A 27,632-nucleotide genomic window follows, 5' to 3' on the forward strand; every position below is an offset into this window, starting at 1 on the left:
AGCACCTCTCAAGAGAAGCCAATGAATATGGAATCACGGAGCAGTGAACACTGCATCGCCTCTGACCACTTTCTCATCTGGGAAGGAAGGGCAGAGCTCGGAGGACAAAGAGGCTCTATCCACTGGAAATCGGACTTATCTGCACCCTGATCTAGGGATCAAATAACTTTTTACAGCTGAGTAGATCTCTTACAGTCAACACGTTTACTTGGAAGTGGTGCAGTGTCGTGGCATAAACACAGGTGGGAGCTGGGAGCAGGAGCCCCATTCAGTCCCAACACCATCACCTCCCCGCCCTGGTGCATCACTGATATCAAGCAACGTGACTCCTATAGGACCACAGGTAAGTACGGGGCATTCCACGTGATGGGTACTTACTCAGTGTCTTATTTAGTACCTAACGCATAAACAAGCATGGTTCTTTGTCACTGAGAGACTTACAACCCAACTGGAGAAGGGGGCATGAAAGCGACCGAATAGGATATAATAAAATTTTGTTATTTCAAACAATGAAAATGTGGATCATAAAGTAGGCAGTGTTATTCTAATTGATATATTTTAACATGATAGGTTTTAAAATTTTACATGTAACTAAGAGGCTAAAAATTACTTGTAATTTTGTGAAATGTGACCATGAAATTGCAAGCATGGATAATGTTGCCTCAATCCCCAGTCTGCACCGAAACCAGTGAATCCTCATTCTGGGAAAACAAAACAAAACAACTTCGGTTTGAGCTTTCCCTGACTTTCGTGACCTGACGTTCAGTGACCGTGTAACATTGAAGGGGAAATACACGTTCATACAACTCTGTGTCTATCATAAACAGAGGTCCACAGACAGAAAGCAAATACTGAGCACTGTTGTGAGTTAGCGCTGAGGTACAAAAGGCACAGTATGTTAAGAAATCTCTCAGAAACTTTTCCTGCCACAAGCATCCTCAGCTCTGTGCCCACAACCCATGGGAGTTGCCAAATGAACAGAACAAACGTGAATTCATATTCCCAAGATTCCAAAACTCAGGGAAGCATCGAGGAGGAGGCAAAACTGGCATCTGAAAGGTAATGCAGGAAACCAATGTAATGGTCCAGGCATGGGGTGATGACAGCCCTAAAGGGGGACAGTGCATGTGGAGAGAAAGCAACAGATGCAGGTAACATTATAAGGGAAAACTCAGCAGAGTTTGGTGATGGGTTGAATGAGGGATGAGCAGAATCAACACAAAAATGATGCCAAAGTTTCAAATCTGTGTGGAATTATCACTTGACATCCTTGAATTGCAGTTTTCTCATCTATAAAGTGGAAATTAAAAACATCTGTCCCTATCCAACTCACAGGTTTGCCTCAAGGGAAAGATAAGACAAAAAGAACTCTTGACCATTCAAGAAGCCCTGGATTCTTCATTCTGTTTTCTTTGAGGGGAAGTTTCCCTTAAGGCCCAGTGGGATACTTTGGGAAGACAATCAATAGACAGTGGAGTAAATTATAAGTAAATCATACACAGAGAAAGAAGGAGAACTTAAGTGGTCATTTGCTTAATCCTCTAGCTCCAAAATCCAAACTCAATTCCCAGGGATGAAGCTCCATACCTTCCCTGGTGGCCTATCACAACATTTATTCACTGACTAGGGAATATTCTTCACACCCAACCAAACTCTCTTAGTGCCCCTTAAACCTATTTCTCATCTTCGTCCAGTGAGCATGTAGCGAAACCAATCATCTTCATCATCTTAAACCTGGTAATAATGTCTAACTTCCTCTGGCTCAGAGTAGGGAAGTCACAGAACGTAATCTCCAGTTTTAAAATCATTCCTCTTGTATCGGCTCACTTCAGAAGCACAGCCTGGATGAATGGCTTTAAGACTCGGAGATCATGAAGCCCTTGGGGTTGTTTATTATTTCTCATATCCTTTACCGGTGCTATGACACTGAGTGAAGAGTCAGAACTTGCAAGTGAAGACACAAAATAAACAAATTCTCTATGACTTCAGTTTCTTTTAAGAACTCCCTCAAGGAAGCCCCACGAGACCCTGTGACCCCAGGACCAGAGTGTGATGTCACTGGCCCAGACCAGCAACTAATCAATAAATGCTCCCTCTAGCTCCCTGTTCCCTTTCATGCCTTTGCACACGCCAAGGGAAATGCCTCCAACTATGTGACGTTTCACACGCTTTCAAGCCTTGCAAACAAGACTTTGAGAGCCTTTTTCCCCTTTGAATTCTAACCCAAGACTGTTAATTTTGATGAAAACTCTTGAACAGGGAATGATGACATCATCATGCTCCCGCACAACCCCGTCCTGCTTGCACTCTTAGTATTTAAAGGAGAGTTTTGTCCTGAGATCCAGCTACACAACATCCCCAAATTCTGCAGAGCTCAGCTAGTGGGAACCATTCAGCAAATAGGCCAGTTTTTTCAGAGTTTGTCATGGTGGACCACTGAATTATCAGTGCGGTTTGGTTTGAAGAATGTAAGAAAGCCCTTCCAACCCAAACCAGTGGTATTCTTGCCACTGGTCATCTCTGTACGCCACTGGAGGTCACAATAAAATGTCAGCGTTTGGTTGGGGTGGGATAGGTCCCTTTGAGCCAGTGTCTCTCTCCCATCAAACCTACTCAGCAGCTCCTGGGGATGGTAGGGAAGAAGGGTGCGCCGGCTCGGCAGGGGGCTGGAGAAGGCAAGTCTGCCGCTGCACCACTTGGCAAGGTAGGACTCTGTCCATCACCAGTCACTGAAAGGGTGGCCAAATAAGAAGACTTGAAACAGCTCCTGAAAAGCCAGGAGCAGTCACTTCTATGGAAAAGCCCATGTAAGGAAAGCTCCTCCAGGATGGAATAAATCAGGGGCAGGAAGCGCGCTGCCACTGTCACAGTTTACCCAGCAGCATCTGGAATATCTCCGGGGAAACAGTAATTGCAGGCCTTTATGGGTCTGCTTATTTCTACAGTCTGGTCTGCAGAGACAGTAAACGTTGACTGTGTCTTAAGACAGGAGGCACCTGATTAATCATCATTTGCTACTTCTGACCCTGTGCCCGGGCTGGGGGGCAGGGCTATGCACACTCGGGACCCAGGATATGGGGGTGCACACAGCCATTTTAACTTTGACCTTGTGTTCTTGGCTCGAGTATGGCTAGAGAAGCAAATTTTAGAAAACAGTATGTTGCATTTGAAAGCTTCTGCTTTGGGGAAAGAGATACAATCATTACTTTTGCCCTTAATTTCTTTTTTTCCTTTCTTTGTTTTTAATCTTAGCACAAGGAATTGCATTTATTTGTTTGGTATTCATTCATGCATTCATTCATTCCCTCATTCATATTCTACCTTATTCTGGAAAAGATTTTGTACAGTGCACACAACTGTCATCTAATTTGTCATTAATTTGCAGGACCCTGAAGGAATGGAACTCGAGGAGTGGAACGTGCGGCCCTTTGGGTGCAGGTATTATACTACCTGGAAGGGGGGAGGCAAGTGGGGTAAAGGCTGAGCTGAAAAGAAGAGAGGCCCCACAGCCAACTTACCTATTCCACGCATGACGTGAAAATGGCTCACTGACTTCCTGTAGCAAATGCAAAAATAATCTGCACGAACTAACTCTGTGCATCTTCAAAGCAGGGCCACAGAGGCAAATTAAATCATCTCCCATGTTCCATGTAGATCTATTTCAGAGGTGGAATACTGTTGACATTACCGATGTCATGACCTTAATTTCTAACCTTAGCAAGAACACACACTAAGGAACACTGTGCAAATGACTTGCGAGGGTCCATCATTCCTGACAGTGACGTCTGAATTAGTGTATTTCACCACAGTGAACTCCAAAAACTGTGGGTATTCAAATTTTGTTCTTTATAACGTTATTCTGGAAAGGAGACCATTCCCTGGGGTCTGTGACCTCTGCCTCAATGGGAGGGGACATGCATGTATCTTGAGGTCTGGGTTTCAATGGAAAAGCCTTTGTTGATGGCTCATGTAAAGATGCACAGTTGAGGTGGTCCTTTTCTTATCTTTCTGAGTTACTGCAGACAGGACTTAACCCCAAGCTTTCAAAATGTTGTCCCCTCCTCACAGCCGTTCACATTTAAAAGGGCAGGGGAAGCAACTCCGGCATCAAGCTGGGAGTAGGAAATGCAATCATGACCGGCTTCTGCCCTGGAGGAGGTCTCAGCAGTAGTAAACAGAGAGAGGCCAAGAAGAAGTCCTGGCAGAGACAGGAGGAAAGTGCAAGTGCACTCTGCCTGGGGAAGGGTGGTCCAGAGGATTAGCAGTTTGTGTGGCTGAGAATGGGGGGAAGTGGATTCCAGCAGAGAGAAGAGGTGCGAAGACTCCAGGACACAAAGGGTCTGCCCGGGGACACTGAGGCTTCAGTGTGGCTGCAATGTGGGTGGTGGCGTTTGGGGGTAGGAGCGAAGTCAGGAGCCTCACTGGTATTTGCGATTGAATTGTGCAGAGCCTAGCATGACCCGCTCAGCTGTTTAATGGAATCCAGTGTAATTAAGTGTAATGATCGCACTTGGAGTTTAGGAATATAATTCTGTGGTTGGGAGGACACACTGAAGAGGGGGCAGAAAGAGGAGGATGCGTTGACCAGTAGAGAAAACAGGAACCTGTGGAAAAGTCCCGGGAAGGATGCTGGGGCCTGGCCGGGAGGGTGGGAAGGAGTAAGGACGGGTTCAACATTGCACTCAGGGGGTGTCTTCAGGAAGAGAATGGAATTTGATGTGAACTATTTGAATTTTGCTGATTTCTGCCTTTAACAGGCTCCTTTCAGAATCCATTGTTAGGAGCTCACATTCATTCCCTGAACACACGTGTACTAAGTGCCAGCTTCTGTGCTGGGAGGTGGGAAGGTGGCCCATGTAAAGACTGCCAAGGCAATGATTTTTCAAATTGTCACAAGGAGTTCACTGTCGAATGGGAAGTTGGACAAGTCATGAACGACAACGCAGTGGGATAAGTGCATACAAAGGGGCAGAGACAGGGGGACTCACGCCCTCCTGGGGCCTCTCAAGGATTTCTCCAAGAGCAATGGGTCATCCAGGCAGAGAGCAGAGAAGCCGGGGTCTCGGCCTTGTGCTAACAGGTGGATTCCCTGTGTCGACAGATGGGAAAATGACTAGTCATGCAGACACCAGAGGAATCGGTGTGCATAAAAGTTGGGAACAGAGGCTCGAATCCTGAGGCCTGGCCTGGCTTTCCTAATGAGCATGTGCCCAACCAGAAGAGCCAACCGTGAGAGTTCTGGTAAGTTTCTCCCTAAAGACCCCTTTTAAGCGATGTGAGGATCTTCCTATTTTAAGGGTAAAACCTAAAAATTGCCATTTTTTTGCCACCAGGTTATGTTTTTTGAAGTCTGTCATATTAGGTGCAAAAGGTTAAAGTCACAAACCAATTTACCCTCTCACGTCTCATCCTCTCTGTAGGATTCCTGACACCCCCCCCCCGCCCCCCAATCCTCCGCCCTTCCTAATCTCTGGCCTTGGCTCTTGGCGGTGGCCACTCACACGGCTGGAAGGTGGTTTCATGGCCAAGTCTGGCAGAGAGAGCTGGAGAACTAAGTTGCCAGTAGGACGTGGTCCCTCCTGAAGTTGCCCCATCAGCCATCCAGGTGTGCAACAGTGACCACCGCAGCCCTGGGGGAAAAAGCTGGAGGGGCGGTATTAAGCACGTGCTGCAGGAGGATGAGGCCGCAGAGCTGGACAAGCCCTCACATCCCCACTGAATCCCTCCATGACTAGGAAACCTCGGTTTCTGCCTCATCTGTAAAATGCTCTGTGGGTCTGTTGTGAGGGGCCGGTGGGCTGATGAAACTACTAGTAATAGTTGGTAAGATGCACACAGACATGCTATTGATCCAAATCACACCATGAGAGGCAGCACAAGCTGATGCAGAGCCGGCAGGAGCTAACACTCTGGAGCCAGAGTTAACCTGTTTGACCTCAGGCGTGTGACTCTCCGTGCCTGTTTGTCACCAGTAAAATAGATTTAAATTAATGTATGTAAATGTATTATGTATGTACATGAGCTAACACATGTGTTATGGACCAAAACTTTGTGTCCCCCAGAATTCATATGTTGAAACCTAACCCCCAGTGTGATGGTGTTTGGAGGTGTAGCCTTTGGGAGGTGATTAGGTCATGAGGGTGGTGGCCTCATGAATGGGATTCGTGCCCTTACAAAAGAGGCCCCAGAGAGCTCCCTCACTCTTTCCACCATGTGAGGACACAGCGAGAAGATGGTCATCTATGAACCTGGAGGCAGGCTCTCACCAGACACCACATCTGCCAGCATCTTCATCAATCAACTGTGAGAAATAAATGTTTGTTGTTTAAGCCACTGAGTCTATGGCATTCTGTTATAGCAGCCCCAATGGACTAAGACAGTACATAAATGTACTATGTCTGTAAGTCAGTTAATGTATGTAAACACACATTTGTGCATCATACATGTAAATAAGTTACTACATGTAAGTATATTGTGTGTATTATGTATGTATCATTCATGTAAATGAATGTATGCAAAACACTTAGAACAGTATTCAGCAGTTAGCACTATGTAAGTATTAGCTACGATTATCATTACAGTGGAAATGAGAATGCTGTTCCCTTTTTTGCTGGGATCCAAAAATCAATGCTGAGTCGGAATTACAGAGACTGGTCCTAGTGGTTCTCTCCACAGCGAACGTACCTGCCCCTTAGTTACACAAGCAGTTCACTCAGTTGGTTTGTGTGGGCACATGACCCCGCCTTTCTCGTTTCAGGTCTGCTCTTCTCCCGGGAGGGTAGCGTTCCACTCGCCACGTGGCTTCCCTCTGTATCTGCGGCTGCCCAGGCTGTTCCCCACATGTCCAGCTCTCCTCCTCCACCACCCCTGTACTGTCTGTCGGTCTGTGCCTGCACCATTGCTGTTTCAGTATTAACAGGCCAAGACCAAGCTGGAAATAGCTCTGTGCTGTGGGGTTTCAGCACTGCCTCCTGTCTGTCTAACGCCCCTCATGATACACAGCCGCCCACGAGCCGGAAACGTCCCCAGCATCTGGGGCACCAGGTGACTGGCTTCTGGGGGCAGCACTTGCCGCCTCTCTAAGGTGCTTTGGTTTCTCCTAAGGGATCGGGGCCACCCTCTATCATATCTGTGCTGCCATCAACCAGGCTTCCCACGGGAAGAGGGTACAAGCTGCATTATACTTGAGCATGGCTCCCCTTGGGGGCTGTGATTCTGAAGGCAAGACGCTGAAGTCCAGAATCTATTCTTTTCAGAGCACAGGGGAGTCTGGGAGAGGCCACCTGGGTGGAGATAGGGTCTGTCTGTCACCATTGTCTGATGAAAACACTGTAGGGGCAGGGAGTGAGGGGTGGTGAGAGGGAGTTTACAGCTGGAGGGAAGGATGTCTTCAGGGGAGACAGAGCACCTGACAGCAGGTGTAACAACCTGAGATTCCCACATCAGACTTCCTCAGGAGGGGAGAGACTGACAGCTTGTCAGAGTTTCATTTCTCTGTTCCCAGAAACTTATGGGGTCCCCGAGAACCTTCATGATGTGAAGTGAGATGTTTAAAACCTCTGTACTCTGTGAAAGCAACACATAATCCAAGTTCCCTCTTTGTTCTAATGGAATTAGGAACAGAATATAGTAAAAGGAATAGAGGATTAACATCTGATCATCTCTAAATTTTAAAACAAATATCATGGCAGAATTAAAATGAAGTAATACTATAAGCTACAATTTTATTTCATAGGAAAGAAATGAAATAGTAAGTTGCCAGGCCCAGCATCACATGTGTAGCTCAACAAGTCTCTCTCCTCCCTTAGCAGAAGGAAAGCTCTTTAAAGGCAAGATCTGCATCTTGCGGGTATCTGAGTCTCCTGCCAAGCAAGGAGATGGCAAATGGGAGATGCTCAATGAATTGAAGTGACAGGCATCTGTGTATTCAAATGAATAAAGACACCCCACCCCCCAAAAAAAGGTGAGCAAGATACAGCCCCTTTCCTCCATATTCATGGTCTGTACAGGGGCACATGCACAGTGCATGGAGGTGGGACAAGGGAGAGGAGCTGCAGGTGGCAGGTAATGCAGGAGCTGGGCCTTGGGGGAAGAACAGCATTTTTTCCAGGCCAGCAAGTGATGGGGAGACAAGCATCCCTGGCAGAGACCAGGTCAGGTGAACAGACAAGGAGGCATCTTGAAGGGGCCTGGCACGTCAGTAACATATAACTTGGCATGAAATCTGCAGCCAAAATGCTGAAAATATTGATTGAAAAAAACAGACTTACCCAAGAACAAATCAAAAACCCTTGTTACTCACCGTCCATTTGGTAGTAAAAACAGATCTCCTTAAATTTTAATTTAAGTACCATGAGCCTGCATACACAAAGGCTTTAAGAAAACCCATAATAGATCCCAGTGGATGTAGCAGAATGATGAGTCGTTTTTCTTATATAATCTGACAAGAATTCTGCCTCGACTCCTGTCAAAGATTTGAGAGCATCTTCTGTGACACTAAATCGCCTAGACAGAAAATGCATTAACTAACCCTCTCCCCTTCTCACCTCTCTCCAAGCCTGGGTAAGTGAGACACTGGGACTGAGGTCTCGTGAGTGACAATGTCATGCATTTGGCCTTGCAAATAAATGCATCCTTCCCAAGCGTTATGTTGCTATGCAAGTAAATGGTGACTGAAATTATTCAACCTGAATGTTCTGAGAGGGCTGGCAGGAAACATGGTGGGCACCCTGCCCTCTGATCCTCAGTGAACGGACATTTATCCAGCACCTACTGTGTGCAGGGAGGGCCGGGCCTGGACATGGTCAGATGAAGTCCCTGCCTTCAGAGCTCCCGGGGGAAGTGGGCCAGACCCAACACAGCAAAGTAAACACTGAACTGGAGGCCCACGGGGTGCTGTGAGGACAGCAAGAGGCTTGGGGGGCCCAAGGGAAACTTTTGGGGGAGAATAATGCCCAAATTCAAGCCTGAAGAAGAAAGATGAGTTAAGAACCAAGGAGGAAGATGTGGGAGCAGGGCCAAAGGCCTGGAAGTGAGAGGAAGCGCCCTCCTTGCAGCACTGAAAACCGTTCCCTGGGGTCCAAAGGGGACAGCAGGGAAAGGCCAGGCTGGAGAGCTGGAGCAGCCCCAGGCAGCCCCCGGCTGAGTGTTTTGGATTTTCAGCTGAGGGCAAGGGTGAGCTTAAAAGGGAAGCCATGTGATCAGCTGGACAGGAGTGGGGTGGGCAGCCGTTGGCACAATCCAGGTTCAGTCCCCTGTGGGCCTGGGAACCACTCTTGTCCTTCACAAGAGGACCCTAAGAAGTTGCAGGTGGTCACCCGCTGGCCCTGCATCTAGATGGTGGGTCATTCATTCCACGCTGCTCTGGCTGTGACCCTAGGACCCTAGTTTTCTAAGAATCAAGGGCCTTCTTAGTATCCAAGATGGATTTCTTGTCCCTGAAACCCAGTGTTACTCCCCTCAATGTCACCCCCTTTCCCCCTCAACCTTGGAGGGCTGTTGACTAAATATCTCACTTCTGGTTGGATGGACATCCTCCGAGATTGGCCTCAATCTGGACCTTTCCCCAAAAATGCCTGTATCTCACCTGTGCCTCTTCCCCTGATAGGTTTAAACCCAATTTGAGACCTCAGTATGAACTCACATCTCCCATACCCATCTCGTGAACAGCCCACCTAAGGCTTCCACACCGATGGATCACTGGGAGTCTCAGTCCCAACCTTTCTTGGTCTGGAACATCCCACCACGCCCTGAGCTCCACGGGGCCACGAGAAGAGGCTCTCCCACTGTCCAAATCTAGCTGCAGGCCTTGCTTCCTCAAGCACAGTTGTTGCAGACTTGCTATTACCCTGTGACAAAGTATGATTATTTTCCCCCCTCTGCAAATAATGAGCTTAAGGCCCAGAGAACCCTTCCTGCTATGGTCTGAATGTTTGTGTTCCCCCCAAATGTATGTTGAAATCCTAACCCCCAAAGATGATGGTATTAGGAGGTGGGACCTTTGGGGGGCAACTACGTTGTGAGGGTGGAGCCCCCATGAATGAGATTAATGCTCTTATAAAAGAGGCCCCAGAGAGCTCCCTTGACCCTTCTGCCAAGTAAGGATACCATGAGAAGTCTGCAGCCTAGAAGAGGGCCCTCACCGGACCATGCTGGTACCCTGATCTTGGACTTCCAGACTCCAGAACCACGAGAAAGAAATTTCTGTCATTTATAAGCTACCCAGTCTGTGGTATTTTGTTATAGCAACCTGAACAGACTAAGAAAATCCCTCAGGTCACACAGCAAATGAAGGAAGAGAGCTGGGATTCTGATGCACCTCTCTAGTCCATGTTCCTTCCACTACCCCGCATTCCACTTCATTAACTCATCGCACTGCTGGTGGTGATGACAATGGAGAAAGTGAAGATGGTGAGAGCTTCCTTCTGGCTACCCCTCTGCAAAGAGATCTGGATTCTCTCTCGGACTGCCAATTCAAGGCCATTTAAAATCTGCCAATCTGTTCAGATTTTCTGCTAACTAAAGATTACTATATATGAACACATATTATTGATACTATCCAAGATATTTGGAAAATTCTGGAAACCTAAAATTAAAAAAAAACCCTCTATCCGTTTTTGCTCATATTACATAGCTGGTGTCTTCCACACAATGCCTGGTACTTTTGAGTAGGCAGTCAGGAGTGTCGGTTGAATGAGTGTTTCTTGGGAGTTAGACCATGGCCTAGAGTGAGACAGATGTCACTTACAGCCTCCCTCCAGGTGTATGTTTCACAGTGTAACTTCTGGATGGGGTTAATTTGGGAGAGTGCATCCTTCCAGCAGTGAGTTCCACACTACTAGGGAAATGGGATGGCTGTGGGGAGCCACAGTGGGAGCGGGGTAAAGAGAGAAACAAAACATTTTCATGAAGATTAATGTGCTCAAATTTGGGCATTTTTGTGCAATGCTTGCTCTATGGAGTAAGCAGGTTGTGGCCAGCATTAACTGGTAGATGTGAGACCATTCATCTGGAATCAATGCCGCCTGCAAGCTGGAGCTCTGACTCGGGGCTGCATCTCTGTCTCTTCAGAGAGAACCACAAGACTGTCAGGGCTCACCTGCCGCAGAGATGCTGAGGTCCTCCTCTGAGGTCTCCAAGGTCTTAGATTTTCTTCCCCACGCACATCTCCCCACTTTACTCTCTGAGCTTATGCCTGTTTTCTGTTTTCTCTAAGCTCTCTTGAATATGCGTGTCACTCTTCCCTAGAAACTGCTAAATGAGTGGTCCACAAAATGAACTCCCAAAGAAACCCTTATTTCAAAAGTTCAGTAACTACTGACTGGGTCGCATCTGAATTTGAGGCACGTCATCCCCTACATTAGTCTTTCTTGCTAAATGCTCACTGAACCTTCCTGCAAATCCTCTGCAAGTGCAGAGGATGGCTTTCCTTTGTCCACTCCTGTGGGGCAGCATCTCCTTCTACTTGGACATATTCCTCGCCACGCCAATCCTGATATTCCGATGGGAGCAGACACTTTTTCACACCCCACACCCAATCAGGGCCAACTCCAGCCCTTCTCTGGAATTTTGAGCTTAGGGTCACAGGAGTCTGCGGGGTCTGCTGGTGGGAGCTATACGAGAATGACGCTTTAGAGCTGTCAGCAGCTGTGTGAGGGCCAAGGCTGGTCTGAACTGAAGAATGAAGCCAAAATGCAGAGGAAGCACAAATGAGAGGCAGAGAGAGAAAGAGTGTCCTGGATCCTCAGTGGACCCAGCTCCAGGCCTTCCTGACTTTCCCGGGTCTGGGGCCATAGACACCAACATCCCTCCGGTCATTTCCCATTCCTGACAGTTTGAGTTTCTGTTGCTTGAAACTAAAAAGACTTCTAATTAATACAAACCCCTTTCATTCTCCTTTAGTTCCCTCTGCTCATCCCCACTCCAGACTATACCACCTTCGAGTACACATATTTTTCAAGATAACTTCAGAATCTCACCGATCATCGATGTTAGTCTCATATCTTAATAGGAGCATTCTCAAAAGAAACCAGGCAACATGGGAATTTTGAAAGGTCGGAAGAGGCTCCCTCGGTGATAAAAGCAGAATGGAGAATGCAGAGGCAATGGAGGAGCATAACCCAGGATGGTAGACGGCTTTCTCTACGACCTTGAACAAAGCCCCTTGTTTCAGCCCACCTCAGAGAGGACGAGTACAACTTCCTTATCACATACTTTCAGGGGAATTCTATCTGTAAGTAAAGGACACGTGAGTTCTTTTAAGAGAGTCTGTAGGAACACAAACGTTCTGCACGCCACTGTGATTCATTCATACGAACTAATCGCAGCGAAATTGCAGGTAGTACATTCGTGTTAAACACGAAACCAAAGCACATCCTTCCCCGCCTGCTGCACTATCAGTTGTCATTACAATGCAATCTGAATACTTTAGGAATATGATAGTGTATTCAGTAAAAAGGAAAAAGGGAGAAAACTCACCAGGAAGCCAAATATCTTGTACAAATTTCAGCCTTATGAATGATGATAACAATAACAGGTATTTTTAGTTTGAGTTGTCTACCTAAAGAATGATTTTTAACTCTTCCAAATAGCAATTTTGGGGATCCTTAAGGACAGAGACCATTTTGAACTCATCTGTGTATTCCCAAAGTGACCAGCACATAGCAGGTACATCATACATGCCTTATGAATGAACCAATGGACAGACACATGCATGGATGGATGATGGATAAATGAATGAGGGATGGTGTAGGCAAAAGCAGGAAAAATAATCGTAAAATGACTGTTATACTCTATACTTTAATGTCTTTCAGTGCAGGAAGTTCTATCTGCCTGTTACATGGCTAAGCATTTGTGGGGATATGAAAGCAGTATAAACCAAGATCCCCACTCTCATGACTAAACACTCAGTGGAGGAGATAAATTATACCCATAAAACAGTGAGAGCAATATAAAGCAGTAAATGGTTAATGAGCAGAATCTGTGCTAGGGGTAGTACATGGTACAAAACGTCAGAGAATCCACGGAGCCGGCTTGGGGAATAGATATGGGATGTTGACGAAAGCAGGCACTTAGCCAGCTCTGGAAGAGGGGGTGGGTGTGGACACAGGGGAGAGAGTGGTCCATTATGAGAGAAAATTAAGAGCAGAAGCCAGACAGGGAGGGCAGGCAGGAAGGGTTCAGGGCGCGCTGCCTCTCCCAGCACTGTCTCCACAGACCACTGCTCAATAAATACCTACAACATACCTCCTGAAACAGAAGTCGACATTCAAACATTTCTATCGGCACTGAGCTAGTGTTCTAGACACAGAATTTTCACGGGACTCAATCACCCACATGGCTCAATATAGTGTAGCATGAGATTCACTGTTAAGTCAGTGCCAGGGGTCCTGTCCCACCCAGCTCTGACCTAGAGTTGTTGTCATTCTGGAATATGGCTAAAGCACAATGGACTTTTCCCTCATGGAATTTAGGACATTTTTTGGTTTGCTTTGGCCTTTTAAAAATCATTTGGAATATTAGTTTACTTTCACTGGCTTGCTTACTGCATGGAAATAGGAGCCACACAAGACAATCCAAACCATTAGAGCTATCAATACAAGGGATAAAACACCACGGTGACAGTTACAAAGCTCTCTGAGATGATGAGTGGAGAGGACAGCGGCAGGATGCTGGCAGCAGAAGAGGACACCCTGGTGCCTGCCTCGCCCATGTTCACCACCCTGCAAACGCAGCTGCCCCATGACAGCCAGGGACGTCTGCTTACCGGGTCTTTTCTGAAGCCAAATGACTACATATGAAGTGTGTAGAGAGACGGCATCATGTAGCCATCCAGAGAACAAGTCCCAGAACCAGGGCTCGTATATATATCCCAGCCCCAAGACGGACCAGGCACGTGACCTCGGGCAGATTCCTCACATCTGTTTCAGCTTCCTCCAATGTAAAATGGGGGTAATTATAACAGACCCTTCCCACAGACTCATAATTAGGATTTAACAAGTTAATACCTGTGAAACACTCAGAACGGTGTTTCAGTGGCACTAAGAAATGGCCAATATATGTTGTAAGATCAGGAAAAGAATACTGGAAACAAAGATGTAGGGTGTTCCCATCCACTCTGAAAAGCCGTGACACCTCTGGGAAAAGTCTTACCTTCTCTGAATCTCATCCATCAGGAGGACCTAACACTCCCCCCTGCCCCCTACTGCCCACCTCTTAGAACTGTATGAAAGATCAAGAGAGACAATATGGATGAAAGGAAGTGTAAGCCACAAGCCTTATACAGATGTGAAGGATCATCATTGCAGAATGGAGACCCAGGTCATGATTCCATCCATCCATTCATTCACCTAGTATGATGGCTAATTCTTTGTGTCCATTTGGCTGGGCCACAGTACCCAGATAGTTGGCCAAGTATTATTCTAGATGTTCCTGTGAAGGTATGTTTTAGATGAGAATAATATTTAAATCAGCAGACTTTGAGTAAAGCAGATGACCATCCATAACGTGAACGGGCCTCATCCAAGCAGTTGAAGGTCTTAATAGAAAAAGACTGACCTCGCTGGAAGAAAAGGGAATTCTGCCAGCAGACTCTCCCCCGGGTCTCCAGCCTGCCAGCCTTCACACACATTTTGGACTTGCCAGCCTCCATAATTGTGTGTTCTCGCTCTCTCTCTCCACACACACACACACACACACACACATGCATCCTGTTGGTTCTGCTTCTCTAGAGAGCCCTGACTAATACACCTACTATTTACTGAGCACCTGGGTAGGATTCAAAGTGGGGAAAGAGAGACATGGCCCTGCTTTCATGAAGCTCACAGACAATAAAGAGACCCATTAAATATGGAACTATAGAGATCAGTTATCTATAGGGTGATGAATGCAACGAAGAGTAACTTTGGGTGCTATGAAAACATGTAATGGGGCACCTAACCAGGGAAATCTTCCCCAAGGAAGTGGCATTTCTGCAGATATCCCTGGGATGGGTAGGAACCAGCCAAGCAGAAGCTGAGCAGAGAAACAGCATGACCTCTAGACAAGAGCAAGTTTGTTGGTGCCATTCTTGCCCAGGCTCTGGCCACTTGCACTTAGAACCAGAGCAGACAGCCTGATTCCAGAGCCGTGTAGCTGGTGGTAGTCTGAATGGCGTTTTATTTGCCCTGGAGTCCTTTGGGGCCCCTGTAGGGTGCTACTTTTACCGTGTACTATAGAATGGGGGATGGAGTGGGGGAAGGCAGACCAACAATCCTGCTCTCTGATCTTCCCATTTCCTGTGATTTTTAACTTTCCACTGCTTTGCATGACACAGTGCAGGGAGTATTTTACTGATTGGGCTTTTAAAACTTTGCCCTTCGTTGAAAACCTTCTGGTACAAATATGGTAAAATGTTTTCTCAAAATACTTAAAACAAGGAACAGATCAAGTTCACGATTTGATTAGCTACAGCTGGTATACTGCTCCACTAATGAATCCACCAAATATTCATTGTTGGTGGTAAGGAGATCTCAACTAAGCTGCAAATAGACAAAATTTCTATCTGAATAGTTGGCTGTAGCATGGAACACACAGGCAAGACCAAGGGAACAGGAAAAGAAACTTGGAAGGAATTTTGTCCCTAGCACTAAATGCTACTGCCATGGTTCTATTTCTGTTGTTTCATCTAGAAAGTCAAATACTCAGATTCAATGCTGGAACTTAGAGGTTGGCTTGTGGGCCATATGTTTGTTCACCTGTCTCCAACTCATATATTGAAATCCTAACCCACAAGGTGATGGTATTTGGAGGTGGGGCCTTTGGGAGGTGATTAGGTCATTAGGGTGGCACCCTCATGAATGGGATTAGTGTCCTTATAAGAAGAGACAGGAGAGCTTGCTTGTGCTCTCTGCTCTCTACCATGTGAAATACAACAAGAAGGTGACTGTCTGCAAATCAGGAAGAGAGCTCTCATCAGACACCAGATCTGCCAGAACCTTGACCTTGGACTGCTCAGCCTTCTTGAGAGAAATAAGTGTTTGTTGTTTCAGTCACCCAGTCTATGGTATTTTTGTGATAGTAGCTGGAACGGACGAAGACAGCATCACAGAACAGAGCTAAACTGAACTTGTAAAGCAATATGAGAGAACGTAGGAAGTCTTATGTTGTGGCTGTCAGGAGCTAGAGGATTTTTATTTCAGAAACTATTTAATAATCTAAGCAAAATATGTTTTGCTTTTAAGAATGTATCAGAACGATTTTCCCCCTCCATAATGATACATTTTAGTTCAGTGAAGCATTAGAAAGGAATTCAAATGTTTTGTTATGCTCGTCATTGAGTAGGCAAGAAGAGCGTTTCCTACTCTGAGGCACAAAGGACAACTTTCTAATTAACTCAGCAGTTTGGACTCACCATTTTTTTTTTATAAAACATTACTATCAATCCCATTTTAATGGGATAATTATAGCAAATCATGATTAACTTCTCTTTCAGCCATTAGCAAGAGAAAGACACAGAAAGATAAGATGTTAGAAATGTTAGCTTAAAATATACCTACTATTCCCATACTCTTGACATCAGTAATTGTCTAATTGTGCTGAGCCTGACTAAAATGTGGTTTTTGGACAAAGAATGATCAAAAGCCCTATTCTGGCATTATCATCCATCTTATTGCCCTTTGTTTAATTGAGAAAGTGACATTGATTCCAGAGAGAATTCCCTCATTTTATCTCGTGTTTTCATTCCGTAAGTCAGGATGCTAATTAGGGATTACAGGTACTCAGGGAGGCCCCAAACCTATCCTCCAATTATAGTAAAGGTTTATAGCCTTTAAAAAGCTCCTTTAGAAAAATCACCTTCCACCTCCTTCCACACAAGTGTGTGCATGTGTGTGCATACACACACACACACCCCTATCATCTCCACTTAATACCTAAAAAAATAGAGTCTTAGAATTGAAGCTGAAAGTCACAAAATGGGGGGAAAGCTTAAGAATCACTCAAATTCTGCCTTAAAGTCTTCATGACTTTTCATGATCTTTCACACCCCAAAGCTTAAATTTTTGTCTTCTCCCACAAAAATGGGTTGACAAGTTACTTCATCTTGTTGGGCCTCAGTTTCTTCTTATGCACAATGGGAGGCCTGGACAAGATGGTCTTTGGGAAAACTTCTCAGTGAGGGACGTTGATGGTGCTTGCACATCGCCAGGGTGCCAGCACTAGGCAGCAGCACCTCCCCGATGTCACCCTCCCAGGGCAACTCAGGTGCTGAGGAGTAAGCAGGGCCAAGGACCACTAGGGTCTTGTCCTTTAGATGCTCTTGGTGTTTCTGCCTCATTACAACAGCTCTGTCATGCAGCTCTATCATTCAGCACTACACAGTGCTGAATGCCCAGTTAGGATGCCTAGTACTAAATAGAATTACGTTAAAATACTCAACATTTTTTGGGTGTCCTTTATGTAATCTGGCACTGAAAGGGTACAAACTTCCTCCCTGCTTACCCAAGAGTCCTTTCATACAGTTTGCTCTGTGTAGATATTTCAGGCAAGGAAAACCAGAAAATGAGTATTTTATATATAATGTGCCATCCTATCCGAAATCTGATGTAATTAAACTGAAATGTGCTCCTTACCCTTCTCGTTCTCGACCTAATAGTGAAGCCAACCGAAAATTATATCCATACAACTTGATCAGCTGTCCTAAAGGCAGTCATGTTAATAATGAAGAACAACAATGGCCGCCGTGCTTTCTTTTACACGTGGTTTACCACGACTTTTCTGTCCAGTGGCCTTTAATGGAGAACATCTTCCTAATACTTCCCTGTCTTTGCAAGAATGAGCCTGCTAAATTCAAGAGTGGCACGGCAGGGTGTGTAGAAAAAACTCTCTCCCCATCACTTAGCTGCGCGGTCAGGTTCCAGAAGCAGCGCTCCAGGCAGCGGCACCTGCATTTCCTGAGCTCCGGTTTCCGGTAGCGGAGCATCATGCTGCGCATGTGCAGTGGAGGCGGGGGCGGGGGGGGGGGGGTGCGGGGGGGGTGGGGGTGGGGGCGGGCTCTAGGACAGGTGCGTGCACCTCTGCATACATGGCGGGGGGTGGGGGAGAAGAAACCCGCAAAGATTAATGAGTCAGAACATTTTCTCTAAGTCTCCTTTCTCTGGAGATGCAGGTTGGAGGAAGGGTCAAAATAAGAAAGAAAGGAAGGAGAAAAAAACCGAACTCTAACTACAGGAGCTTAGCCGACTCAACCACAACCAACAGAGCACAGAAAAGAACTGCAATTAGGGAGTGGAAGGTCACACAAGTTTATTTCCCAGAAGAGCTAACAATTCAATTTTCAAAGCTATCAGGCCAGCTATCCTGATGAATGTGCATGTATTATTTACACAGTCTATTTCTCCCTACCCCCACAAAGCACACCAAAATAGAAAGCTCACGATTCCTTTCTACTGTCTGGCGTGTGTAAGGGGGGAGTAATCACTGGTGAGTGAGTAGTGGGATCGAGAATTTTCCATCACATTAGAATACTTGAAATGAATGTTACAGACTGACTCAAATCTTTTCTCTCTGATAAAGCTTCAGGATGAGGAATAGTAGAAATGATAATGAGGAATTTGATAATTTGCATACTATTTAAATAACCCGGACCTTGGTGGGCTGGAAGGCATGAAATTTTCTCCTTGGTATAACCTGGCATCACTTCCTGAACAAGAGAGAGCTACATCAGCCATTTCTACTTGTTGAACATATGAATAAGAGCTACATTCGTACCTTAAAAAAATCTTATTTTAATCTAATTTTTCTATCTTATTGTTTTCCTCTTGTAATGAGAACATAAATTGAACAGTTATCTTGGCTTCTTCTTCCTTACAGTGTAACAAGGGTTTAGTAATCGAATGACTTCTGCTCTAAAAACGTTAAGAAATCTGTAAAGGGAAAGAATCTCTACTGAAAAGCGCACATGGTTCATTTATTTTTTTACCATGCTATTAGTTTACCACCAAATAAGTGCAAGTTTAGAATTAAACTAAACCTAGATAATATAGGACCTGGTAAATGAGCGAAGTAGTGAGTGAGAGTGAGTGTGTGTGTGTGTGTGTGTGTACGTGTGTGTTGCGGGGAGAGATGTTATTTAGAGAATATATGTTTTATGTTTTAACAGAGGTCAAAATATGTTGCTACCAGGTTTAAAAAGTAGTGCTAAATAAGAGGCAGATGACTTGAAATTGAGGACTGTGAAGAAAGTAGAATAATGGCTACAGCCTTTATTGCATAAGAAAGATAATTTAGCCAAACAAGCAAGTCTATTTCTAAATCGCAACTCCAAGGACTCCGCGGAATCGTCTGCCTTGGGGCTGCACTGTCTACAGAGGAGAAATCTCAGTGAGGCACTTCGGAAATGCACAGACGGATGGGCATGAGTGGCGATGGGGATCCAGTGTGACAGATACCACACAACCCTACTTCTACCCAGACTAGGGCTAAGCAGGGGTCCCCAGGAGAAGGAAACAGCATTTGTAGCTCAGGAGTGATGGCTGAGGCTGAACGCCAGGCAGGCATTTTCACAGGGGCCTAGAGTTCATGGAGATCAGGATATACACCCCCCCTTCCTTTGCAGGCATGTGGCCCAGAGCAGCCAACCAGCTTCTGTGTACTGTCCCCAGCAGTGGCACCTCCTGCAGTACCTGGAACACAGTATGTCTACAGATATTCACCGAGTGAATCGAGTAGGACAAGCCCTCCTCAACCTGTCTCCAGCTCAATTTTCCATAATTATTCATGTTTGTTTCATCCAATTTTTATGATCTTTTCAAATTCTATAGAATCTCTTCTCTTGTTGCTAGCACCCACCTATAAGAGTTTTCTTATATTCCCAAAACATATCTGGGGGAACCAAGGCTGAGTGCTGATGATTCCATCTTTTTGAGGCATTCCTGGAGATTATGAAGGAAAAGAAGGCTCCTTTTCCCTTCATGCTTCATGTTATTTCCCTTCAGGAATACTGCCAAGAAGAGGAGAATTAACAAGGTAAATTGTCATCATCATGAATGTGACTGTGGCCATTACCATTCTCACCTTTAAAAGCATTTACAGGGGCTTCCCTGGTGGTGCAGTGGTTGAGAATCTGCCTGCCAATGCAGGGGACACGGGTTCGAGCCCTGGTCTGGGAAGATCCCACATGCCGCAGAGCAACTAGGCCCGTGAGCCACAACTACTGAGCCTGCGCGTCTGGAGCCTGTGCTCCGCAACAAGAGAGGCCGCGATGGTGAGAGGCCCGCGCACCGCGATGAAGAGTGGCCCCCGCTTGCCACAACTAGAGAAAGCCCTCACACAGAAACGAAGACCCAACACAGCCAAAAATAAATAAATTAAAAAAAAAAAGAGTTTAAAAAAAAAAAAAGCATTTATGCACCCGTGGTGGGGCTGCAGAGCCAAATACTGAGTTAAACAGATAAGATGCTTTGCTCTAGAAGCTTGTAATCCAATACTAAGAGCTCTGACATTAATCTCTGACACACTAACAAATGAACCTTAAACATGGATGTTAATTAATTGTGCAAACAAATTTCATGAAGAGCTTTTACTGACTTAGGAGAAGGAACCATTTTCAAACAGATTAGAAATATCATTTACATAAAGCCAAACCCATGAAATATAAACAGGGACTAAGCTGCTTTGATCCACTAATCATCTTTATCTATTCATTAAAAATGTCTCTACAAGACCACTTAGTACTATAGCTTCTTTATATAACTCGAAAGTTAGGCAGAATTTTTTGAAGTCTGTGATTCCAACTTTTCCTTAAGTCAAATAGTCCTTCATATTGGTCCAAGTCGGTGAGATGTCTAAGGCTGACTGTTATAATGACTAGATTATAAGTGCTGTCGCGGCAGGCATTCTGCCTGTGTGTCCATCAGGGCAAGCCTAGTGCCCAGCACAGGGCCTGACACATAGAAGGTGCTCAATAAATATTTGCTGTGTGCCAAGTACTGCTCTAGGTGCTAGGGATTCCGAGGTGTTTCCTGTGTTGTGAGCGTGCTGTGATTCAGCTCCAAGTGCACTGAAGTTATCCCAAGTTCTTCCATCACTGTGGCCTCCAGAAAAGCTTTTGCCTCAAGATGCACTTGGTGGCCAGCAATGACTCTGGGTGGAGGAAGGGGTGCGGGGAGGCAGGAAGTTGTTGCTGGAAATCACCGGCAGTGGGACGAGGGGAGGGGTCTGTGGAGCACCTCTGACTCGCTGTGTGTCTACCATGGCCTGTCACTGCCCTTTCTCTCCCATCCATGACTCTGAAAAGGGACACATGTCCTTCTCCACTGGATGGAGGCGACTGGTTCCCAATTTATTTTGCTACCATTATGGTCCCATTACATTCTTGTCTCCACTCAGATTTTTAAAGGTCATGTATATCTAGAGGCCACCCAGTGAGACAGAAGAGAATAAAATGTCTTACAGGTCCTGACCTCTGGGCTTGACTCAGAAGGCACTGGAAAATCTCCTGCTCCCTCGGGGCCTCAGTTGTCTTGTCTACAAATGAGAGGAGAGCTCTAAACAAACCCACAAAAGCCTGTCTTCAGGTCTCCCGAGGATGTCCTTGGTGGTTAAGGATAAGAGGTGGGCGAGGTGGCGTCAGCTGCACTGGGCTTGCTCCCCATCCTGCCTCAAGAGCCCCCCCCCCCGCCCCACCCAGGTTAAACAATTAAGTTGTTTTTGGCAGTTCAATCAAGGTTTTCTACTTCAAATGTAATGATCTCTATATAGCGCCAGTTCTTTTATGTTCTATATGAAACTCCACTGTATTTCTTTGAAATGTTAACATGTAAATTATGCAACAGAGATAAACCTACGGGGATTTTTCCATATGGATAAGAGGAATGCAGTTCCTCGTTGTAGTGGACTCTCGGGGTGGGAGAAGCATGAGTCTGGGAAATGGGCCTCCACCAAGTTCAGACGGTTGGCGCCTCCGCGGCAGAGTCAAGGCCAGGCCGTCTGGCTTTCTGTGAAGCACATCTCAGCAGGAGGAGGCGTGATGGGAGGTGTGCTCGCGGACCTCTGGTTTCAATCACACATCCTCAAGTAAAAGTATATAACTACACTGCCCTCCAGAAAGCACACCCCCTCCCACTGTCACTTTCTCGCCACCAATGCCCCAACCCCCATGCTCAGCAGGACAGCTGCCGTGAGGCCACCCGTCAGACGGAAGTCACACCTTCTGTCACCTTCTGTGACACCCAGTCTGGTGACCCCACTTCCATGGACAAACTCTGGGCTTCCTGCATTCCTGGCTGGTTAATGTCACCCTTTCTCTCCCACTGAAAGAAGCACATCGGACTGCAAATGAGAGAAAGGGATAGTATTTTACGTTAAAAAAATAAGTGTGTGATTTGCAAGCTTTAGTCTGTGAATGATGATAATATTAATTGTAGCTATACCTGGTCTTATGCTGCTTATGTTACTTATAATTATACTTCTAACTGGCCACTACATAGAGTACATCATGAAACCAAGATTAGACCAGTGCCTTCCAGATTATTTTCGTGCAAGTCCCAGGTCACCCTGGTTGGAAACAGTCTTTCTGCTGGTTCAGTCCCTGCCTGGTGCCCTGATCCCTTTGTCTCAGAATTCCAGGGACGAGGGTAGGGATGGGGGAAGGAAGGGACAGAAGGCCCTAGACTTGGGGACCAGGCCCACCTGAAGATGTATCTGCATCAACCCTTTTAGGAACCAGAGACTGGGCCACTGTTATAGATGCAGGAAGATAGTTTCTTATGTGGTTCACTTCGAGGTGTCCCAGACAGGGCCGTAGTGGGGTGTATGAGTACTCCAGGTTGGCTAAGAGTCTGGTACCTCTTTAGAGCGACAGCACTTAAATATTGGTTCACATGTACTCAGAAGAGAAGTAGGGTGTCACTCAGAGCAGGAGAGAAGAAGGAGACTGCAGTGGAAACATTCGATGTCACTGTGTCCAGGGCGGTTCAGCTCCAGCACCAAAGTTCCAAACTCCTCTTAGCAAAACCAAAGTCCACGCACACTTAAAAATGGCTCAGAAGGTAAATTTTCTGTTATGTGTACCTTACCACAGTTCAATTGTTTTCTGTAGTTTTGAAAGCCCTGCAGTTACTTGTACCCACCCTCCTTAGAAGGCAGCCTCTCAGCCATCCACTGTGACCGCAGTGTGTGTGCCCCCGCGGGGATGCCGCTCCCACCTGCGTGAGTCCTGCTCGTGTGGTCTCCTCCACCTCCCTCCCCGGCCAGCGATGCTAGAGCAGCCCTCGCAGGCTGCCTGGTCTCCTACTTCACCTCTGGGCCTGGGAAAGCCCCGCCCAATGCCATGGAACATTCCAGGACTGGATGCTTTCCGTTAGAATAAACATTGCTTGGGTTTCCCTGGTGGCGCAGTGGTTGAGAATCTGCCTGCCAATGCAGGGGACGCGGGTTCGAGCCCTGGTCTGGGAAGGTCCCACATGCCGCGGAGCAACTAGGCCCGTGAGCCACAACTACTGAGCCTGCGCGTCTGGAGCCTGTGCTCCGCAACAAGAGAGGCCGCGATAGTGAGAGGCCCGCGCACCACGATGAAGAGTGGCCCCCACTCGCCGCAACTAGAGAAAGCCCTCACACAGAAACAAAGACCCAACACAGCCAAAAATAAATAAATAAATAAATAAAATACAACAAATTAAAAAAAAAAATAAACATTGCTCTATTCAACATAATCTTAAAATGTAGACTCTGTTGGAAGGAGTAACTTAGCACGTTAGGACTTTCCCAGTGGGTGATGAAATAGGGGGTGGGAGGGTATGGGAGGAGGCAGGAGAAATCATCGAGAAAAAGGAGAAAAGCACTAAGGAAGAAGGGCAGAGGGTGTGGGGTAAACTCCAGAAGGACCACTGGTGAGGCTGAGGCCACTGGAGACCGTGAACCCGGGAATAATCATGTTGAGGGTCAAGGGGACAGGGAATCAGTGACCTAAATAAGTAAAATCTTCGTCCACATAGTTGAGCAGCCGCTCCCTTCAGCAAGACTTGCACCCTCCCGAAAATGAGTCCTGTTAAGTCGGTGGCGGGGAACTGGCAAGGTGGTGTGTACCATCCTCCTTCTGATGAAAGTAAAAGAAAGAAGACAGCCACCGCTTTCTTCAACTAAATGTTTTTATAAGTCACAGCTTATTTACCCATTGAAGAGTAAACCATAAGTTACTTCACCCAGACGTTTATCTCAGAAGAGACAGTTAAGAGATAACATCTAAAAACGAAGTTACCCCAAACATAGCTGAGCCAGGTGTCGTGATGGTGTTTCTACATCTCATCATAATGTTCCCCATCTCTTTCTAAGTGGTTCTAACAATTCAAAATTGCATTTCTTGGCTAGAATGGCACACAGAAAATGCTCCCCAGAAATCCCATCAGTGATCTGGTTCAAAAGTAGAGCTTGTGATTTCTCTGAAGGGGAGGAACAATGAAATTGTGCCAGGGAAGTGACGAAGCATCTTCCATGTCTTATTCCTATACCGTGTCTCTTGGTCTCTCCTGCCTCTGCCTCTGTCTTTTGTGTTATGGGGTCTTTTCTTTAATTGGGTACAGTTCTGTCAAACAATACAAGGCTCTTTTCTTTCTGCCAAAATCAAACCACATCTCCAATAATTGGAATGTCTTAATTGACTACTAGTGTATGTAACCAAAGACAATTTTACAGTACTTCCAAACGACTTTCATTTCTTCTCCTTCTCTCCCTGTCACCTTCTTGTTTTAGCAAACAAACCGAGCCCTCATTCTCGTCCTTGCCTTTGATGCAGAACCCCATACACAGAGCCAGCGTGGCACACGGCACAGGTGCCTACCTTGCCCAGGCCTGGGGTGTCCTTCACCTTGTTGACGGCCCTCAGCAGGCAGGGCGGGGCCGGGGGCGGGGAAGTCTGCAGAATCCCGCTGAAGCTGGTGGCAAAGAGAGGTGGCTCGGCAACGGAAGAAGTGGAAGGCCGATGTTTCTTCTTTTTAGAAGAAAGATTTAACTTCTGGGCAGCCCTGGAGGGAAAAATTCAGAAAAAGACAATAAAGGAAAAAGTATATACAATCAGATATGCTAGGGTCACTTTATGTTCTTTCTCTTAAAGAAGCCCCTAGGTCTGATTGCAGCTAGACGGTTCTCTCTTCTTCCTCCGAGTGTCTGGTGGTAGCCCCTGACTGCAACCGAGTGAACCCAGGGAGCTGCCCAATCACTTACACGGCAGAGCAACAGCACAGCATTGCACGGTCCTGCAGCTGCGATCTACAAAGAATTGTTGGTTATCCACAAACACTCAGCTTAAGCATGAATAAAGCTGGCCATCTTTGGGGATACACAGCACCTATTAGGTTAATCACTCCATAACTTCTCGTGTAAACTCAAGTGTGAGAGACCTTATGAGTTTTTTAGAAACTCTAACACCTTGTAAAATCCAAACCAGTCTGAGGAGGAAGCACGTGGTGACCACTCAAGGCATGCTGTGGACGTGATGGTGGAAGAAAAACACACACCCCAGCGCAACGGGGAAATACAAATCAAACTGTTTTAGAAACGTAACACCCACTCAGAATAAACTCCAGCCAAGGTGTAGGGTTCTGAGACTAGGTGTGGCTCATGTGGAAAACAGTCTTTTATGTAGGGTGGTCTTTCACTACAAAATGCAGTTCACGGGCCAGTGGAAGGGGTGATACAGTCAGAACCCACAAAGGTGGCAGAGGACACAAACAGAAAGGTGGGAGGGAAGGTGCCGCATTGTTAATAACATTGATTGCTCACATCACATCTTCCATCGTTCAAGTGTTCTGCAACACCTGAAACATGACAAGCTTATCATAGAGAAGAAGGGAAAATCAGGCAAAGGCATTTCACAGACTGTAACATACTCACTTCTGGGTTCATTCTTGGTGTTTTTCACACTATACTCATGTTCTAAGAATTCCAATTTCCTTACGAAAGGTTATTAAACATTTTAGCTGCTGCTTAAAACAAATGGGCTACCATGACTTTCATTCTACACATCAAAACCTTACAATCCATCTGTGTTCTTACCAATTGCATAACAGGTCAAAAGCAAAGCAGGCCAAAAAGATTAAACCAGCATTGTTTGCAGTCTCTTCCCCCCAACTTCCACCTTAATATCTGAATCTTAAGCTCTGGACTGGTTAATTTTAATTTTGTATCAGTAATTGCCACACTTTTGACAAATCCCCTGAGCTACAAAATGGCCACTGCACAAATACAGCAAATAGAATTACCACTTCAAAGCTTAATTTTTCCTTAGCTGTAAAAGTGAACATCTATTTCACAAGAGTGAAATACAGAGGAATGGGATGCATGAGGAATGACAGATTTTGATGGAATGATACCCGAACAGTCCCAATGCCATGTGCCAAACTTAGGGACCTCTAATGGTGACTCTACTGTAGGATGATGAAAAATGAAGGCACTAAAAGGAGATTTCCACAATGCTTTCTTTTCCCAAACAGCAAAAAGAAAAAACTAGGAGTAATTTTTTCTCATGCTTTCATTGTCACTCTTCCTGATGCTGTCTCTCTAAAATTAAAGGTGAAGTGGAATTGTTCAGTGACTGGTCTGGTGCCTCTCTTGGCAGTTTTCATTATTCTGTGAGATTCTCTCCCTGAACAAACAGTGACTCATCCAGAGGTGGGTGTGGGCATCGCATTCTTCCGACACTCACGCCTCTGCTCAGCAACCCCTTACTGCTTTCAAGCCAGGATGCCTATAGGCAAAGGAGAGTTAGAAAGAAGGCGGAAGATGATGATCTGCTAGGAACCGAAAGGTGGTGTTTATCCATTCACATTAGGATTCTTTTGGATGGTGGCAGAAGGACCAAGGAGTTGCTGTGGGTTCCCAGTCCAGATGCGGAGACAGAGAGGAGGAGTGACACTCAAAGGCAGCTCAGAAGAGGTAGTAACCTGCTGGCTTTTTTTTTTCCTTTTTCTTATCTCTACTACCCATGCCCACTTACCCTCCCCACACAGACCCTGCAGAGGAGGAAAGTGAGGGTCCTTGAAATTAAAGTATATGAAGGACATTCCCAAGAACAGCAATCCAGCGCTTTACTCCCCTCTCTCTCTCCCTCTCTCTCTTTCCTATAACATCAAAATTTCACTGTATTACTGCATCATTCCCAAAGGCATATAAACATGCTATTATTTCTCCCACCTCGAAAAAGAAAACACAAGTCCTTCTCTTCATCCTTCTTACCCAGCCAGCTACTGCTCTGTTTCCTTGCTCATTTTTGCAACAAAACTCATGGAAAGTGTTGTCTATACTTGCTTTCTCTAGTTCATCTCCTCCCTTTGCCTATAAGCTCATTGCAGTCAGGCATGTGGCGCATAGCTCCTCTGAAACAGCTCTTGTCAAGGCCGTGAATGACCTCCACCATTGATAAATGTCATGGTTCTCAGCCCCATCTTACCTGACCAATCAGAGCACTGACAATATCCTTCTACTTTTTTATACTTTCTTCTTTAGGTGCCAGGACATCTATGGTGACAGATGTTAACTAGACTTATTGTGGTGATCACTTTGCAATTTATACAAATATAAAAATCACGATGTACACCTGATGCTAATATAATGTTGTATGCCAATTATACCTCAATAAAACAAAACAACAACAAAAACAC

The 27,632-nt window shown here is 45.8% G+C and overlaps 1 protein-coding gene across 2 annotated transcripts in view; it reads right to left on the reverse strand.

The window, feature by feature from the left end:
• Positions 1-27,632, reverse strand: part of KIF26B (kinesin family member 26B) — a 490,864-nt gene that overhangs the window by 132,090 nt on the left and 331,142 nt on the right. For both annotated transcript variants that reach the window (XM_057557354.1, XM_057557348.1), the window contains one exon: positions 24,815-24,998. In XM_057557354.1, coding sequence (XP_057413337.1) covers positions 24,815-24,998 — 184 coding nt within the window. The remainder of the gene's footprint in view (positions 1-24,814; positions 24,999-27,632) is intronic.

This window comes from Balaenoptera acutorostrata, chromosome 1 (assembly GCF_949987535.1).
Source record: "Balaenoptera acutorostrata chromosome 1, mBalAcu1.1, whole genome shotgun sequence".
In the NCBI taxonomy this organism is placed as follows: domain Eukaryota; kingdom Metazoa; phylum Chordata; class Mammalia; order Artiodactyla; family Balaenopteridae; genus Balaenoptera; species Balaenoptera acutorostrata.